Source organism: Pagrus major, chromosome 11 (assembly GCF_040436345.1).
Source record: "Pagrus major chromosome 11, Pma_NU_1.0".
Taxonomy (NCBI): domain Eukaryota; kingdom Metazoa; phylum Chordata; class Actinopteri; order Spariformes; family Sparidae; genus Pagrus; species Pagrus major.
In genome coordinates, this window is record NC_133225.1 from 18,142,096 (window position 1) to 18,161,016 (window position 18,921).

The window sequence follows — 18,921 nt, forward strand, 5'->3', positions numbered from 1 at the left end:
TTATCATCAGTGCAGATGAAGAAATGTAATTATTAAAAAATCCTGAAAAGAGGAACATGAAAAAAATCACCACGCTGAATATTATTATCAATGAATTAATTATTTCAAACTGTACTGCCGTGCAGTTTCACATCTGCTGGGGAGGTGTCCACGTGAAAAATTCCTGTACAGATTATCACCCACTTGAGTCGACTAATTGCTTGCAGCTGAATGTTCTAATTGAGCCACAACAGTCCTAAGGCTATTTTCATAAAATCATTGTGCTCATGAATATAATATGCCAGCCAGATATAAAAACAACTTGGAGTGCCAACAGGATCTATCAAACTCAGCGAAGCCTCAATCCAATTCTCCACACTTCAGGACCACATCAATTTTGGGTGTTTAAAAAGTGAGCACAAGTGCTAATGTAATTTTTTCTCCCAAACACTTAAATTAGTAGGCCAAGGTAATTATGGCAACAAATATTTTTGGCTCTTCAATCTTTCACTGATGGAGACTGTACAGTAAGAAATATAGTTTTCCTCCATACACAGTGTGTGTGTGTGTACGTGTATATGTGCAATGGGTTGCCCCACATATGGAAAATTTCAGCTGGGTTAGCCTCAGCAGGAGTTTTGACTTTCGGAGAAGTGAAGGGCTCAGACCTCCGAGCAAACAAACATTTCAATCCAAACATGCAAAGAAATTCACCACATTTCTCGTTTGAAGATAATTGTTTTTGGCAGCGGAGTCATTGTTTCATTACGTTTGCTTCCTATTTTAGTCTGTTCCTGTAAATAAAGGGACAATAGATAAAAAAAAATCACTAATTAGTCCCATATGCAATCTTGGGCGTTTGTCAAGCTTCTGAATCGTGGACTGTTTTAAGTTTCTGCACTGATTCTGCGAACACTCTTTCATGACATATGCAGATCTACATACGTATTAAACTGCATCTTAAAATCTTTGGCTCATTTCCACATAAATATGAGCAAATATCTGCTGTCACACTTTGTGTGGTGATATATTTCACAAGAACTTGGAGACTGACTGAAAAAATATCTTTGTATGACACTGATATATAATATATGCAAGTCACTTTTTGCGTCAGATGATCTCTTTTGGATTTCTCCCTGCAGTATCAGATGTAAAATCTTGCAAGGTTCCTTTTGTGTGATTTTTGAACCTACGCAGCCGAGAGACACCTTTTGTTATCACATGATTCCTTCTTAGAACACAAAGATTTCTTTCTTTGCTCTGAATACAATAGCTCAGCAGTGACATTAAAGTGCTAAAAACACATTTAAAACGACATCTGAACTTGGGCCCCTGGCACTCTCAGGATATGCATATGAGGAATGAACCCAGGTCGTCCACAGACGGTGGTGAGAGGGTGTTTTTTTTTCCTCGAGACTGTTTGGAATTTGTTGTCAGGTGGCTCCTGCTGGGTCAGTATTTGTGCTTCAGTGGACTGTTTTTGTACTTGCGAGGCTGAGAGCAGCATAATACACAGGGCCACAAGCAGGGAGCATGCAGGCTGCAGCCTTTCAAGACAGACAATGTGAGTCAGCTATCTGACTTCATCAAATAGGGCTTGACAATAAACCCCCTGAATACAAGGGCTCCACTCTTTTATTTCATTATTTTTTTGATTTCCCAAGGCAGCTTGCCAAAGTTGCTGACAGTCTCATACCGTCCAATATCTCTCTCTGTGGCACTCATATGTCATTCCATCCTGTGCACTTTGGCTCAGTTGGCATCCCTATGTGACAACTGGTCTATGTATAAGGTCTCATGCATACGGTGTTACAAGCAGAACCCCACTGCGCAGCATGTGTGTGTGTGTGTGTGTGTGTGTGTGTGTGTGTGTGTGTGTGTGTGTGTGTGTGTGTGCGTGTGCGTGTGCACAAGTCTATGCACCTCAGTGGGTTTGTTTTTCACACTAAATCATCCTTCTTTGAACATGAGTGACAGCCACAGAGATAGTGGCTTTGGAATGAGGGGGCATCTCTGTTGTCAGCGATCAACCTGTAAGTCAGTCCTGCAAACAATCTGACCAACACAGGCCAATATAGAAGAACAGTATGTTAAAGTTAAGAGATGCTGGACTTTTTGGTATATACTCATTATGGTGTTGACCATTAGTGTTTTTAAATATACTGTACGTACACCTACTTTCTTCGCACATGTTAGTATACAGTGCCGATCTATGTAATTCTTTATTCTTAAGCTTAATTTATTTGTTTAGTTTTTGTTTTTATGTCTACTTCTGTGTAAGTACACTGTGAGCAATGTAAAACTGCAGTCAAACTCTTTGCATCTGTATGCATACTTGGCCAGTAAAGCCGATTCTAATTCTGAAAATCTACTTTAAGTATCAAATTTAAAAGTTCTTAATGTGCAGAAATGTTTTCATAATTTAGTACTATGATATATTATGATTTATATATTATTCATATGAGCAGAATTTTAAGTTGTAGTTGGTCAAACTGAAGCCAATTTCAGCTATTTTATATAATTATTTAATCTACACTCTAATGGGGTATAATATTGTATAAATGGATCATAAGTTAAGGAAAGTAAAATAAGAAGTAAGATGTAGATATCAAAACTACAGCTGTTAAATAACTACTGTATAGCAAAAAGTCAAGTATTTGTCACAAAAATGTTGCAAAATGGAAATACTAGTTAAAGTATGGTTACCTAAAAAATGTATTTATCTACACTATTTGAGGAAATGGAATCTAACACAGGGAAATGCTCTGAATGATGCAGGCTCTGCACTTAACTGTCAGACATAATAAAATAATAAAACTATAGAAGATAAAATTCAACATCACCACCATATGTGAACTTTTAACGTCAATCAGGACTGGAGTCAGAGGGTGTGTGTGTGTGTGTGTGTGTGTGTGTGTGTGTGTGTGTGTGTGTGCACACGTGAGGCTGCCATCAGTCATCAGTTTTTGCTGGCTAAAGTTGTGATAACGGTTGCTCTAATATAAAAAATCATGATTGGACTGACAAGATATTAATCTATTACCAAAAAAGTATAACATACTGCATTTTATATAACAAACAAATGCGTCTCCTCTCTTTGTGTCACAATCACACACACACACACACACACACACACACACACACACACACACACACACACACACACACTGCATGGATTTAGCTAAAAGCAAGTACCTCAGCTTAACTAATACGGCAAAACAAAGCTAATAGTGATAGACTAATGTTAGCCTACTTAATCTAGAGTGCACATTTGCAAGGTAATGTATTTAACAGAGTAAATTACAACAGACAGAATAATTAGCTCCAGCAGGCCGGTTCAGATCTGCAGTTTGTCTGTCGTGTCAAATAAGAAAAGACTGAAAATAGCTCTTTGGTTTTTTGAGGATGTTGTTGAAAGTTAATTTGTTGTGTTCATATTTTGATATGTGAATTTGACGTCCATCGTATTGTTTTTTGTTTTTTTTGTTGCTACAGCCTCTTGACTGATTTGTTTGAAAAAAAAAAAAAACCTCTTTCCTCTTGTTTATCAGCCTTGCTTAACCTCCCAAGTTCAGATGGAAGTTTGTAATTCTCTTTCGATCAGGTTCAGCTGCCTCTGTGTTGGCACTAACATTAATGTCTTTCAGGTTATTGATGCTGACAGACTACGGTTGCCTTTTTCTTCATCTTGTTCTTTTTTACTCCACACTTGCATTCAGTTTGCTATTTTCGATGGAGTAAATCAATCAGACGCCAGCCCTGTTATTCTCCTTGGCGGAAGATTTTATTCCAAAGGCAAAGGGATGTGGAGGATTTTTTTAAAGCACAGGAAAAAGAGGTGCCAACAGGGGCAACCAGACAAAATGAAAACGGTTGACAGTGGTCCATATCTGGTTGCTCGGGGCAACGAGGCAACCACTGTTGAGTCCTGTCAATTATTTTCTAAGGGCCCTGTAACTTTGGCAGATGCCTAATTTTGGAATCAGTTTTTTGGGTGCTGCACAGAGATGTCTGCAGTTTTACCTTTGTGACATGATCTTGTAGGCATCTGGAAGATAGCAGTTGATGTTCTCCATCTGGAAAGGGTCGGCGTCGCAGATCTTGTCATCCGTTCGGCCATAGTTGGCACTTTCGATCATTATGACATCACTTCCTGGACAGCGCAGATCAATGGGGTAACCCTCACAAGACAGCTCTCTCCGTACTAAGCCAAATGGCAGGGCAGCTCGACTAAACCCTGAGGGGGAGGAGAAGAGAGAAAGAGCTTTATCAGTACAAGTCAAAGGGAAATGTGTAGTTGGGCTGACAGAGGAGGAAGAAGGTATGAAAGGTAGAATACACATGATATCAGAGCTGGGTGTATACACAAAAGCAGCATTTTTGTCCATGTTAATCAAAAGGCTGTAACTGTTTAGCAAGATGAATCATATGGATAGTGAAATGTGGATTGGTCCATGAGCCTTACATACATCTGTATATTGAGTGAACATTTCAGATCTGAACCGCACCAGTGAGCTAATGGTGCTAGTATGTCATCCCTGTGTCTAACTGGTCCTGAAAAAATCGATAATTGTCATTAAAGTGCAGTTTGTCGGCTAAAATGTCTGGAGCATTGTAACCCCTCACGGCCGCCTGTGTACAGTAAGCACACCGATACGACACTAATAACCGAACCCGACAGCTGATGTGATGGTTAAAAAAGAAGCTATCTCCATTAAGAATTTATGTTGTATTACGCTTTTGTTTTTTTTAACAGTCTGCCACCACAGTTTTTTCTTTGTCATACTGCTGTCCTTTGTTTCATTTCAATATCGGGACACACTGTCATCGCAGAGTCTATCTGGAGATTTGTGGTTTACTCACAAAGCTCATTTTTCTATCCAAAATGAAAAACTGCAACGAGCATCTGTACAACATGAGTGTAATATAATCCACTTTGCCGTGCCGACAATCGAAAGGCGGACTATTGGAAGGCAGGAAAAAAAGAGAAGTTTGTGCGTGTGTGTGTGTTTGTGTGTCAGAGAGGGTTAGGGGGTAGGAAAAATAGAAGAGAAATCAATATTGTGGCTTTGTGCTCTGCAAATGTGAACAATGCCAAAGGCCGTACTTAAACTAAAAGTGAACTATGTACATAAACTATAACAATCCAAATATGGGATATTTTTAAGTCCGAGAAGCTTTCCACAGCATGACATGTCAATATTAGAGAAGAGTAGCACAGAGCTTAAAGAGATTGCCAGCTGCCCCTCCGTGGACTTTGACTAAAGCAGTGGTGGCACTGAATAATAATAACTACAGCTTCCTTTGACGTTGAATAATGGTGCTGTTACCTGCAACTTGGTTGATGTCTATGTTGTTAGTGTTTCCAAAGCCTTTATTTCCCTAATGAGGTTTAGTTCACAGTCACAGAAGAAAGGAAAAAAGTCTTGTTACTACTTCTCCTGCACTAATTTGTTTGGCACCTGGACAAGTCAGACCGATCCATATGTGCAGTTGTTTATAATTAAAAAGCATCTTGTGAGTCATCCTGTGAACTGGTCTTTGTGTGGCAACAGTTCGCTTAAAGCTACTGACTTCAGCTCAGCTCAGTTAGTCTGGAAAGGCTGAGTTCATTTTACCCTATTGGATGCTTCGTCAATTAACTACCAATACAATTATCTTTGTCTGATTAAAATGCTATGCTACAATGGCAGGGGGATTAGCTTTCTGTATTGTGCCCCTCTCCAGGAGATACTACTGTGGTATTTTACAAAGGAAGATTAATGTCAGTTTGTATTGGCTGATCCTCCATTTGTGCACCAATCAGGTGAAAGTACGACTTCTAAAGGTGCTCGGTGAAGAGCTCAGGGTAAACAAAGGGTGTGTCTGTTTGGAGGAGGGCAGATGGTCTATCCAACCTCTATAAGATTAGTTTGGGAGCATACAATCATCAGGGAAGGATCTTTTTTTTCCCCTTACTTGCTCTTTTTGACAGCAAAGTTTCTCATGTGACCAATGGGCATGAAAAAAAAAGAAAGGCTTTCAAATATGATAGGTTTCAACCATATTTCATTTTTGCAGCCGCTTTTCTCTCTGGAGTCAAAAAGAAACGCTTAAGGTGATAAACAATTTATCAGAGACGTTGGCTTGAGAGAAAAAGCCCAAGTGGAAAAAATGAAAACACGGCGTGTTAGGAACACGACTTGACAGCCAATCTTGAGTTCATGTCAATGCACTCCAGCATAGCTCCATCAACAGTCAGCAGTGCAGTGTGTAGTAACTATAAGAACCTATGTAAAACATCAGTCAATGCCACATTACAACTTTTATACTCAAACCATGGCTGGATAAGCACATGTATAATGGAGACACATATCTCACCACTTAGTCTTATCAGAGAAAAAGACAGCTTTCACATAATCCACATATGGTGAACACATTTTAACAGCTTTTAACAACATATATAAGTAGAGGAATTAAAATGGCTACCCATACCAGCGTGGAAGCAGAAGAAAATACACATTAGGTATCAAGCAGTTATCTGATCAGATATTCAATCTGTGTTTTTTAGTCAGATTACCGATAAAATCAATTAATAAATAAATATAAAAGGACTATTTTGGCTTTGATGCAGCTGTAGTCACCACTCTAGTCACAGATTTTAAATTTTACTGCAAATATATATATATATATATATCTATATATATATATATATATATATATATATATATAGACAGACTGAATTCTAGCTCGTCTTCCTCTGGAGGTCACGTAGACTTCACTTAGATCGATCAGGCAGCAGTTACGTATGGTTGGGATATATTACCTTGGACTGGCCTACTTTGTGGCTTCAACTGAGCTGCTTCTTTGGCCATGCGCAAGACCTCCAAGTTTGATCTCCATGTCCGTGGCCAAACCCACCGATGCTCTATGTCCCAGAAACACTGTTATAACACTTAAATCACTCTGCAGAGCCGCCACGATCCCGGCTTCTGGTTTTATGATTTAGAACTGATGCGGTCTCTCTGCTTAAGTAGGAAAACAGAGACTGCAGCAATGAGGAGATAAATGCATGCTCAAAAATACTGTAAGACTCCTACTGAAATACACCCACAACTTTTTAACCATGCTGATGACAGGGCCTGTAATAACAGTACATTTTCGTGCTCAAATCTCTGGAAATCAAACAAAATTGCCCTCCTCTAAGCGCACTTTATTCACCAGCTGGGTTTGTGCATCATGGACCAGAAGCATGGTCGTAAACAACCTCAAAAAGCCTCTCTCATTGATTAGGCCCGAGGCTGGACTACTTTCTCACTCTGGTGTCGGATGGTATTTTTGGTACATGGGGAGATGAGTGACAAAGGCAAATCGATACGGGGACACCCAATAGTCCTGCTAACAAATTTCAATGCAATAGATAAATTAAGTCAACAATGTTATTTTGCATTCTCTAATGCTTTGTACTCTTATTTCATCATCATTCTGGTTCAGTTCACTCCCTCTTGTATTCTGTTTAGAATGAGATTCCTCAGAAAACATCCCCCTCTTGAAATACAAATTTCACACTGCAGTGGTGTGAGCCAGCAGAATAATTTGCAACAACGACATTCCTTTACAAAAAATATCCAGTGGTCAAAGCAAGCTAAAAAAAAAAAAGTAATTTACACTGCTGTAATGACATATCAAAATCTGCTCCTTGTGTGATTGTTTTGCATAAGTTCTTTTATATTATATACCAGAGGGTTTATGTGACTCGTGCGGAAAATATGAAGACACCAAAACACCATCGATCATGCTCCGGTATGACAATGCATTGCAATTACAACAGAATAATGTGATCACACTGGATATAACATAAACAAAATCCAATGCTTACTGTCTCACTTAACTAAATAATTTCATTATTCAAATGAGCCAGAAAAGTAATCATTATTTTGCTCATGAAGCCATTAGCATAATTATTCAGGGAATGTCTGATATGAAAATTATTTACTTTCCATATGGTAAAACTACACCACGTCAAGAATATCAATATGTGCTAGGTGTTCAAATACTGGTTTACACAGCTTTTTCCTTCTGATAAATGTCCCGAAATCACATCTAGAACGATCTCAACAGTTTACTGGAGCAGCTGAAAGCACTTGTTGCTATTTTGTGTTTCGGGGCTCTTTTTACTTCTTAGCTTTCTACGATGGGAGAAATGACAAAATGGCGCCACACACAGCGCACACCACGGTCGCATTGATGCTAAAACGGAGCCACATGAGTGAGAGAAAGTTTTAGTTCATTTTAGGTCGGCACAAACATAGACACACTGTTTCACGTTCAAACAGAAAACTCAGCATCTTCCTCTTCACAGGAAGCACACACTTCAAGACACCTCCTCCAAATATTAGATGTTATTTTACTAGCTTTGATGTACTTCCACTCTCTGATAGCGCATCCAAACCTACACGTGGGCCGCAGAGAGAGATGCCTATCAGTCAAAAACCCAAAAGGAGGAGCTTTTCATTCTCTGCGCTAATTAAACACCAGGAAGCATGAGGGCATACAGTATTATGTGGAAAGCTATGTGACCATGGCAACATGGTGCAGCAGAGACATTACTGGTCAGATCCTTATCATGGCCTTGCTTACGCTCTTCCTAATCAGGCATTCTGGTCACCCACCACCACCACTAGAAAAACATTTCAAATCCTCTTCAGCAGCCATGTAGTGAGCATTGACAAAAGATCTAGGCCATTGTACAAAAGCAAAGCACTGCTCTTTTTTTCCACTGACTGAAATTAAAAATGTAAGCCTTGAAAATTCTGCATATATTACAACCATCAAGTTGAAATCAGAGCCAGCTTTTTGTTTTGCCCACTAGAAAACAGCTGCTTGTTTATTTTAAAGCACATGATCACTCAACCTTTTGACACACGCTTATTGTACATGTTGTTATCACATGCTTGTAATTGATTTTGATTGGTGCAAAGGACCTCTATTTCCATGGGTTATAGCACTTTATTACACCAATGAGGAAGCTCTATTTAAAGCGTCCCAGGCTGGCATTTACTACCATGTGTAACCTTTGCGATTACATTAGGCGCATACAGAATCTGCACCTGAAGAAGTGTGAGAACATCCTGTACATAAAGGGGACCCATTATGCACTGTCTCTCCGGTGCTGTAATGTTTTAATTCATTTTTTTTTTTTTTTTTTTTTTCCACAGATGAGCCAAATCAATTGGAAAGTGACCATCTGGTAGGATATGAGTATCACTGAAGCAGAGGTAATGAACAAAATGTCTTCCTATTTCACAGAAACGAGTAGTCATTAGGATCTTCATCAGCCATGTGGGGACTTGTACCATGTAGTCCCAAGAAACTAGACAAGAGCATGAGAAAACCCACAGGGACTTACAGAGCATACCAGGGCTGGGAATCTCCGTGCATATCAAGATTCGATTCAATTCCAATTCACGGGTCTAAGATATGTTAAGAATGTGGTGTAATTATTGATGCATCAAAATGTTCGATTTCTATCCATAGCATATATACACATTAAAATAAACAGATGGATTTACTTTAAGTATCTTTGCTTACGCACAGCCATCTTCACCAAAACTTGAAGAAGTAGCCTCGCTTAGAATACAGAATGGTTAAGCCTGAGGCAACCCGATCTTTAGTGACGTAGTACTCCAGATCGGTCATGGTCTCAAGACCGCTTATGAAGGCCTCGGCCTTGTCTTGAAATCGACCACATTTTTTCTCGGCCTCGTCTCAAAGACAACTCTGGAATGTATTTCAAGACCATTCAAGGCAACGACAGCAGGGATATCACTGTATTGGATAATTGTTTGATACATACAGTACTGTACTTAAGGCTCCTGTTAGTAACACTGACGAGTTTCGGGTCGGGCGCCATTTGCAAGCGCAAGTATTTGACAAGTTAGGGAAACTCAAATCATCTTTATGTGACGAGTTTTGAATGAGACTCAAAAATCAACTATCTTACCAACAGAAGCTTTAATGATGTTTAAAATCTGATGCTTGCATAAAAACAGTTTTGTGTTAGGTTGATGGCAAAGCATGGATAAGGAGTGTTGAATAGTCTTGGTCTTCATCCTGATTTAGGGATTGGTGACTTCAACACTGCCGATCTTACAAAATTATTACAGGCGATCACAATGTCATGAATTGGGTTTTAAACATTATATTTGAACATTATTTTTCATTTTGCATTTGAGAGCTGATATTTTCCCCCCCACATTGCATACTTTGAACACGTAGAGTTTACAAAGTCACAACGTAGCTTCAGCAACTGCTGTGTGTTTACTGAGGGCAACGAACTTGAATCTCTTTCAATTAAACAGAATTATTCCACTATTGCCTGATGCTGATTATGCAGCACAAATGACAGAGGAACTATTTTCTTTTCATCAAGACTGTCTAGCTTCCAGTAAATGGTTTTCATATTAAAATGACCCTTTGTAACTTGAGTTACACATGCTTCCAGAGTTGGTCCAGGGGCACAGCAGAGGCTGATCAAAAGGCCCATTCAGCCACTCACGGTGCCATCATTGTGGCCAGAGCACAAAAGAGGTCTCTAGATTATTTTGATGTGAAACCAGATAATTTTTCTGTCGAGGGCCAATGCAAAGTGTGACAGGGACGCTCCCGATGCTTGTCGTCTGCCGTTAACGCAGCCCTTTGATTTTCCTCGCCGCTCTGATGAGAGCTAAACAGCTGCTTGTAAATGAGCTAGCATCTCCGCTCGGCCTGCCATTATTCTGCACTCCTGAGCCGACAAGGTCGCTTGCTGGGGGGATTTGGGGTGAAAGAAAAGTATGGCCTATAGCATTAGCTCGGAGCCACAGGAAACACAGCTTGAGTCCTCCAGGTTCTTCCACTCCAGCCCATATCCCCCCTCTCTACGGTACAAGCAAAGGAAGTCTGAGAAGGAAAAGAAACCTTTAAGTCAAGACTCTTCCCACAGTGCTGATTCTATAATCCAGAGATATCCTTTACAACAGCATGTATTCTTAAGAAGTCATGTCCACACAGGGGAGGGGAAGAAAGAAAATATTGCATATATCCTGCAAACAGCAGGGTATGAGGTAGACTGCTGACTTTGTGTGGCCATTGTAAAAAAGAATTACACTACTGGTCTGACAGATATTAACATACTTTTGAATTTCTTAACTTTCCATCAAGACTGTGTTTTTATTTTTTCTGCTTTTCTGTGTGTCGAAAGCTGATGTCATTTTCTGGGCATGGCTAACAGCAAACAGCAGTCACTTATGTAGAGGTTTTTACTCCTCTGTAATTCAGCCCATAACATCTGTAGAATATTAAACTCGTCGACATCTGATGTTGAAACTATGACTTATGTGGCACAGAATACACTGCCACGAAATCTAAGTTCATATTTATATCAGAGATGATCAGTGACAGCCCAGAGTTATAATGTTTTGTAGGAGAAAAACACATTGATTTCTTACTTTCTTTTTTCATCGATCCATCGGCTCCATGCACAGTGCGAGACTAAGAGCAAAAAAAAGGAATTTTCATAAAGCCACAGTGGCCTTTGTTTAAAGAAATATTTAAAAAGAAAAATAGATCTAAGGACATTTTCTAAAAAAAAAAAAAGAAACATAAAAAAGAAGAAGATCCTATATGGCATTATGTAGTGTCAAAATATGCGGAATACTGGCTAATGTAAGGTCTTTGAAATCTACTTGCACAGAGAGAGCGAGACAGGAACAGAGAGAGATATTGGGAGAAGAAGAAGAGGAAGAGGCAAAGAGCAGCAGGGGAACGAGCGATCCAGCCTCATTTGTATTCTCCACCATCCAATTCACTCCAGTTCATTTACATCTCCGCTACTTCCATAGCAACAGCAGGGGGGCTATCAGAAGCATCTTTGATATAGGTACATGACTCTGAAAAAGATCTCGTCATTTCTCTCTGAATAGACGGCATGAAAAAAAAAGACTCCCCCCCTTTTGGTGTTAGGGTGGGTTTCTTTAAGCAGAAATTTACCCTGTCAGAGACTTTTTTTTCTTTTTTGCATTTACTCTATTCCTCATCCTCAACCAGCACATAAGCCTGCACAGGAAATACCATCATTGCACGGGAAAGGAATATGATCCCGCAGCTTAGTACGTGATGATTTTACTGTGTTCTGACAAAACATGGACACTAGCAAAGTCTGGTAGCCAGGAAAGGTTTATGTTTTGTTTCCTAATCCGGAAGAATTTGAACAGAGATGAGGCATCAAGTGTTAGTGGCAGACAAGATAAAAAAAATGTACTGCACCAGCAGGAAAAAAAAAAAAACAGCCTCATCAAATTTCATGTACACTTGTATGTAAATCAACCTTAAGGCCTAATTAAGCTCTATGGGGCTCATCAAGGTCATAAATCCCCTTTTTTTTCATAATGCATTATTGACTTCACATCATCTGCACATGTCGGCTGACTGCACTCGCACAAGCACACAATGTCATCTCACTGTCTAATATCGGATAGCCCTGGGGCCGGGCGGTGTGTGAGAGTGGGAGAGAGACAGAGAGAGAGAGAGAGGAGGGGGGGTGCTTTTTAGGTCACAAAAAAAAATGCAAGGACATCTTCTGGTAATGAAATGGCTGCGATGACCATCAACCAGTAAATTTTGTCCCACGGTCCTTAACAAATGTCCACTGGTACATTCGAACCTTAAATTATGATACATTTTCAGATCAGCAAGGATAGGACATGGCTTTATGACCATTTTGTCATGATGATGTTGAGTTGAGATGTTGATGTTCTGTGCCATTTTTAAAACTTCGGGAAGAAAACATCCTTCAAACCAGAACTAGATTAAGAACGGGTGGATAAAGGCAAGAATTAGATGTAGAACAGTCTGGTAAATTTAGAAAATGACATCACTTTACTGTAATTTAGCCTTTAAAACCAGGAAAAGACAACACTTATGCCATATCACGATATCACAATATCCTAAATTTAAGACAATATATAGTCTCAATGTCGATACGCTGTATTCCCCAGCCTTATGAGAAATGATAAGGAATGATTTTTGTCAGCATTTTTTGAGCTGTGACCTTAGATTTTAAATTTCACAAATTGAAAGTGAGCTGACTGCACTTTAAACGTGTTTTGTTTAATTAGTAGTGGACTGATCCAATGAGTCATTCCCGAAGAGAATTGATATAGGGCACTCCCTGCTGAGAGTCACGGTGCCTTTTAGCAGCAGCGAGCTCTTTGGACCTCATTACTCAGCCTTATCACTGACAATATTTCAGACAATATAAAATGAGCTAGAGTTTAAACCTGATAAGGACAAGTCATATTTTTTTTTTTTGCAAAAGACCTTTCAGATGGGATGTGTTCGATGTGTGCGCTTCCTCTGGTCTATATCATTTTCCATTACAAATGATAAAAAAAAAAGAAAGAAATGGACTCAGATACATTGTGTAGCCCAGACTTCCTTCTCTGCTCCAATGAAGCGTTTGATGCTCCTCTATTCAATAAGGAAGCCTTTCCCAATGGGTCACCAGTGGCGGTACACACAAATGAGAAGAGTCCATCTGCTTGGTTTGCATTCCCAAAGTGCACTTCCTCAAGCAGACCACAGCAGTGGCTCCTCTTCCCGAGACTCGGCTCTCATGTGTATGCATTTGTGCCACATTATTCAGCCAGTGCTTCAAATGACCCCCACCTGGCATTTAAATTCCCTGACCAACCGGGTAGTCATGCCCTGATGACACGACTGCTGCTCCAGCTGAATACTTTATGCAGCTCTTATTCAGACAAGACTGCAGACTTGCCACCTTCTAGGTTAGGCTGATTGTTATGTGACACAATGCTATTTTACTACATATACACTGGCTGCCAAGGCTTTTGTCTCCTGTCTTGACTCACTCAAGGTTATACACATTTCCTGCACACCTACAGAGTACTTATCTGATGAATGCAACACGAGGGAAACAATAGTACTTATTTATTTATTTTGTTGATGAAGGATTTTTTTTTTTAATCAAGGGACTATTATCTTTAGATTTCATGCAGTTCAAGGATTACATCTCATTACACTTGAAAAAGAAAGCTGGCCAAGCTAAAATTGAATTTTTATCCAAATTATTATGATCCAGAGGCTGAAAATTATCTTGATGACCTTCCATCTCATATGTACTTTTTCCCCTTCAGTGAGATGATTGTTATATTGTTCAAAAGAAGTTTCCCCTCTGACATTTTTTTTTTTTTTTTTATGATAAATTGTAGATATGGATTGACCTGCCTACTGTCACTCCTCCATCTGTTTCCAGTCCTTACACGCCACAGCAGGGGCACTTTGAAGTTCTCAATTAATGATTTATCCGATGTCTCTCATGCTTATCGGCCTTAATTATTGCTTATTGGCTATCTACAAATAATTTGGGGACTTGTTGGGGGGTGTGTATGGGATGGCAATTGGAATACGAGAGGCAGTGGTCCAGCTGAGCTGAGTCTGTATTAAAAAAGACACCCTTATACACTAATAGGGGCTGGCTCATTTCATTTGATATTGATTTGTAACATTTCCGCAGGGGCAAATCTGTCTTTGATGACGATTATCTTCAGCAAATTATTTGCTTGAGAGCAGAGGCCCAAGCCCTTGACATACAGACGCACTCAGGGGTCATTATGACTCAAAAGGTCAAAAGCTGAGTCACACATGGTCAAGTGGTAGTGATCTGCCAGAGCACAAATGGCCCGACCTGTTGTGTGTTTAGTTGAACAGCAAGTAAACCAGCCGAAATTCATGACTTCTTCACACTAAATGATGACCAACAATGAGGCAATGGGCTAAAGTAACTTTGTTATGGACTCGCAGCTAATTTTTGCAGCCTGCCTTTGGTCAAGCTTCACTATAAAGAAAAGGCTATAAGAAGTTTGAACAAAAGAGGAAAAATACTGAATGTACCAGTGAAACTCTGTAAGTTAACAAGCTTCGTAAATGGGCACTCAGAGTTCCTTCAAAAGGCCCTGGTTCTAAATCCTTTATATTTATGGGCGTAGTCTCACCACCCCTCGTTTACAGGAGCCTCTTCAGGATTTATAGCTGCTCTAAATCAGGACTGAAAGCAAGAGGACAAAGAGGATTCCACTAAGGGCATGCAGGAATATCTTGCATCTGACTCTTGAAATAAAGTGAACTGTAAAATCTGCAAAATCATGAGCCTTTGGATTACGTTCTCGCAACAGAATCTGTCATTACATGTTCTGCAATCAGGTTTCATTCCGTGACATCCGAACCATAACCACACGTTGCTGTGCTCCAGCAAACGTGCCTTTCAACAGCATCCGCACAATGAAAACGTGATTACACACCCTTGAACACCTGCAGATTGTTGTTGTTTACATTTGGTATTTCAGCTGATATGGGTTCGAAAACTCACATGCACGAGTCAATGGTTTCATAAATAGCGGTTCTTGTCAGGCCACTTCAATGCATTCATTCTTCAGTTGCTCAAATCAGAAGGTGTAGAGAGACTAAATTGCTCACACTGATAAATACATGTAATTTAGTGTATGAAGGACTACTGCACAGTAACAGCTCACTCACAACAGTTGGCATCAGTCTGTAATTCAGAGAGAAAGCTGAGGCCTATGTGAATAACAAGTTAATATTGCATTGCTGCACTCCGTGTGACCTGAACGCTGCAGTGTAATCACCTTAAAATTCCCCAGCATTACAGTAGCAAACAGGAAACCAAGCTACACTTGCCCTTTGACCGGCTGAGCTGGTTCATTTGTCTGGCGCGAGGTGCACATGCTGGTTCCTGTTTGAAATACCATCTAGGCTGGATAATCAAAAACATTCTCCTCATCTGCCCCTTCCAGACAGCACTTCATCAGCAGTACTTGCATGAGGTCTGTCTGTAGTCCTTGATGTCGGCTGCACAGGCTCCAGCAACATAAAAATATTAAAGAACTAAAGAGGCTGTGCTATTTCTGTTATCATACGGGTAGCTTTAGGTGTTTTCTCCATACACACAATCTCCTTTTGAGCCACATATACCAGAACCTTTGAAATCAAATCCTGCAGCCGAGCCAAGTTAAAGCCAGTCTTTCGTTCCACCACAACAAGTAACAAATATAGAACACAAGAGCAAACAAAAAGACAACTTTAAATACGGAGGCATATCTCTGACAAATTGAAGCCTGCTTATACAAAGATGCCCACATACTGCTCGTCACATCTGCCACGGCCAGATCAGAGACAACCAACAGAAGCACAGAACAATAAATGTTCCATGAATAATAGGTCTTTGGTTATAGACCACTGCACTGGAGATTGATAAGTCATATTTGTTTTTGTCTGACTTTGTGATTCAGACAAGAGACTCGACGGGTTATCAGCACATGTTTTGTAGATTGTTTGGGATATACTTGTTAGGAGCCCACATGTTTCTACCTGGGCAAGAACAAAGTGAGACAAAGCATGACGGTAAAATCCAAGTCAGATTGGGACATGTGGGTAGATGACTAATCTAAGTTGCCTGAGATCCCACCCAGCGAGGGCCTCGCGGGACCCGTGTGAATGCCCATTATCCACAAAGATCAGCACCGAGAATGATGGGAAAAGGTAGGTTTCACACTAAGTCTGATGCTCTGTCACGCTGAACCACTCTCCTAGACAGGTCTGAAACCCAATTAAGGACCATGTTAGAGGTCGAGCGCCATGTCGGGAAACACAGTCCTGTTGTTTTGTAAGAGAGGTCCATGAGACTCACGCCTTAATTAAACAAATAGCTACAACCTTGCAAGAGTAAAACTCGTTGCTGAGGTTTATAAAGGAGAAAACCTAGAAGTACGTGAGAATTTGAGGGATAAATAGACCCACCAAATCTAATATAAAGTGCCCCTGCTATAACTAGCACATGGAGGAGAGAAATTGGAGTTGAAACAAGGCACGGTGTCTCCTGTCTGAACTGCTGTATGTGTGTCACGGCCGAGATCTCACCAGGAGTTATGGACGGCGACAGCACACAACAAACTAATGATGCTTCCCAAGGTTATCTGTGCATAAATAACCATTAAGAATAATGCTGATGCTGCAGCCCAAACTCACACCCTAACATCGGCCGCTAGAATGGCATTAAAAACCTTTGGCAAGGGCAGCGAGGTTATAATTATGAGTTTAAAACATTTTGGGTTAGTAGAACATCTTTGAACTGCCCCAGTAGCCAGGTGAAGGGAGGGTCCGTGTTTTGGGTGGAAGGTAGGAGGGTGGCAAGATGTCAAGAGCTCCGCCATGCTCTTGCATGACAAACACCAACCTGGAGCCAGCAGTGACAAAGCCCTAATCCAGAAAATCCCTCCTTCCTTTGCTGAAAATCCTAATGAGGATTTGAAGTGCTCGGCAGGGAGGAGACCCAGGGGCTGTGGTTACACCTTGCCACTGCTTGCTCTCCCAGTCATTGTCTCCTTATCTCCTTATTGGCCAAGCCTGGCTGGCGATGAAAGAGACATGACAGCATGGTGGGCCTTCGTACACAGGCCCCACGCCTGCCCGGCTCTATGGGAAGCCAGATTCCACAGTCTGCCGCAAACAACCGGGATGACATCAAGCGGGAGGTGGAGAGACAAAACCAACAGAAGTTGTTTACTAAGGCACACGAGACAAAGACAAAACTCACCCTTTAGCCTTATCTGTTTAATGGCTGCTTCCAATATGAAGTAAATTGGAAGCTGTAAAAACTTTATAGGCATTTCATAAAATAATTACCTAACAAATTATTTGTTTCTATGAACAAATTAGCTATGGGCCAGCCTTTTCAAAGTACCTTAAATGCCAAATTAAGTGGTCAGGGAACAGGAGAGTGACGACGCAGTGGGGTACTATTCTTTTCCACGGACACAACTCTGGCACAAATTAGCGCTTCAAAAGAATAGGCCTACTGCCCGTGGTTCCACAACAATTACTTGACAGACAGTATTTTTGGTTTTCCTTTTTAAGATAACACACACGAGCCAAGCAGCTGAGAAAGAGGCCCCTAGTGGAAAGAATGAAAACAGGGTGTCTACAGGTATCAGACACTTACATTTAAAGCTTTTTAAAACCTGTTCAAGATTATTCTTAACCAAATTTTAGATTTTTTGGACAAATCATTTTTTTTTTCTTTCTCCAAGCATTGTAGCTTAGTATATGTAGTATATATTCCATGTACTTTTTATAGTACTGATGGTACTAATATATTTTTTATGTATTATGAAGAATACGGTTATCAGAGTGAGTTAGGTTAAACTACATTTTGCCAACAGTTAAGTATAAGTGCAAAGTAAAAGACAGTATTATGTTCAGTGGTAGGTTCACAGGTTCAGAAAAATTAAAAGATGGATAAATGAAATGAGATAAAAATGTTTGTGATTAAAATCTTTAAAAATTCAAATATAAGACTAACCCATTACTTTTAAGGCCTAATATTTATAAAACTGTAAGGTCCTGCAGACACTCTGCAAAAGCAGATTATCAGTATATGCAGAGATACCAGGAGTCTCTTTGCCTCTGAAGAATAGGCTTCTGCTATCTGGATGTAAACTCTACCTGATCAGATTTACCTGTTAGATACTAATCTGCTTTCCATCACAATGATAAGCCTGGCCTAATTTAGTTTGATGTGGCATGACAAAGTTCTCACAGTATAAGAAAAATTCACTACGCTATATAAATAAGCTTCTTGGGGTTACAAGAAAAGGCTAACCAGAGCAAATAGGTGGTGGCACAGCAACTGGGGTGTGCTGGATCCTGTTCTTGCAGGTTCTGGCTCACAATAAGCCTTTGGCTTTTACCTCCAGTAATTACATTCAGAACACCTTGATTGTCTATTTCAATCCTTTCACTTTGAGATGAAGGCTTTAAGTCTCGTCTATTTCCCTTTCACATGGCACAAAAAGAGGACTTTTAAAGGTGTCCTTCCCTGTTGCCCTT

At 40.1% G+C, this 18,921-nt stretch overlaps 1 protein-coding gene across 1 annotated transcript in view; it reads right to left on the bottom strand.

Moving 5' to 3' along the window:
* Positions 1-18,921, bottom strand: part of adgrl2a (adhesion G protein-coupled receptor L2a) — a 97,310-nt gene that overhangs the window by 52,510 nt on the left and 25,879 nt on the right. The window contains exon 3 of the mRNA XM_073477040.1: positions 4,003-4,216. Coding sequence (XP_073333141.1) covers positions 4,003-4,216 — 214 coding nt within the window. The remainder of the gene's footprint in view (positions 1-4,002; positions 4,217-18,921) is intronic.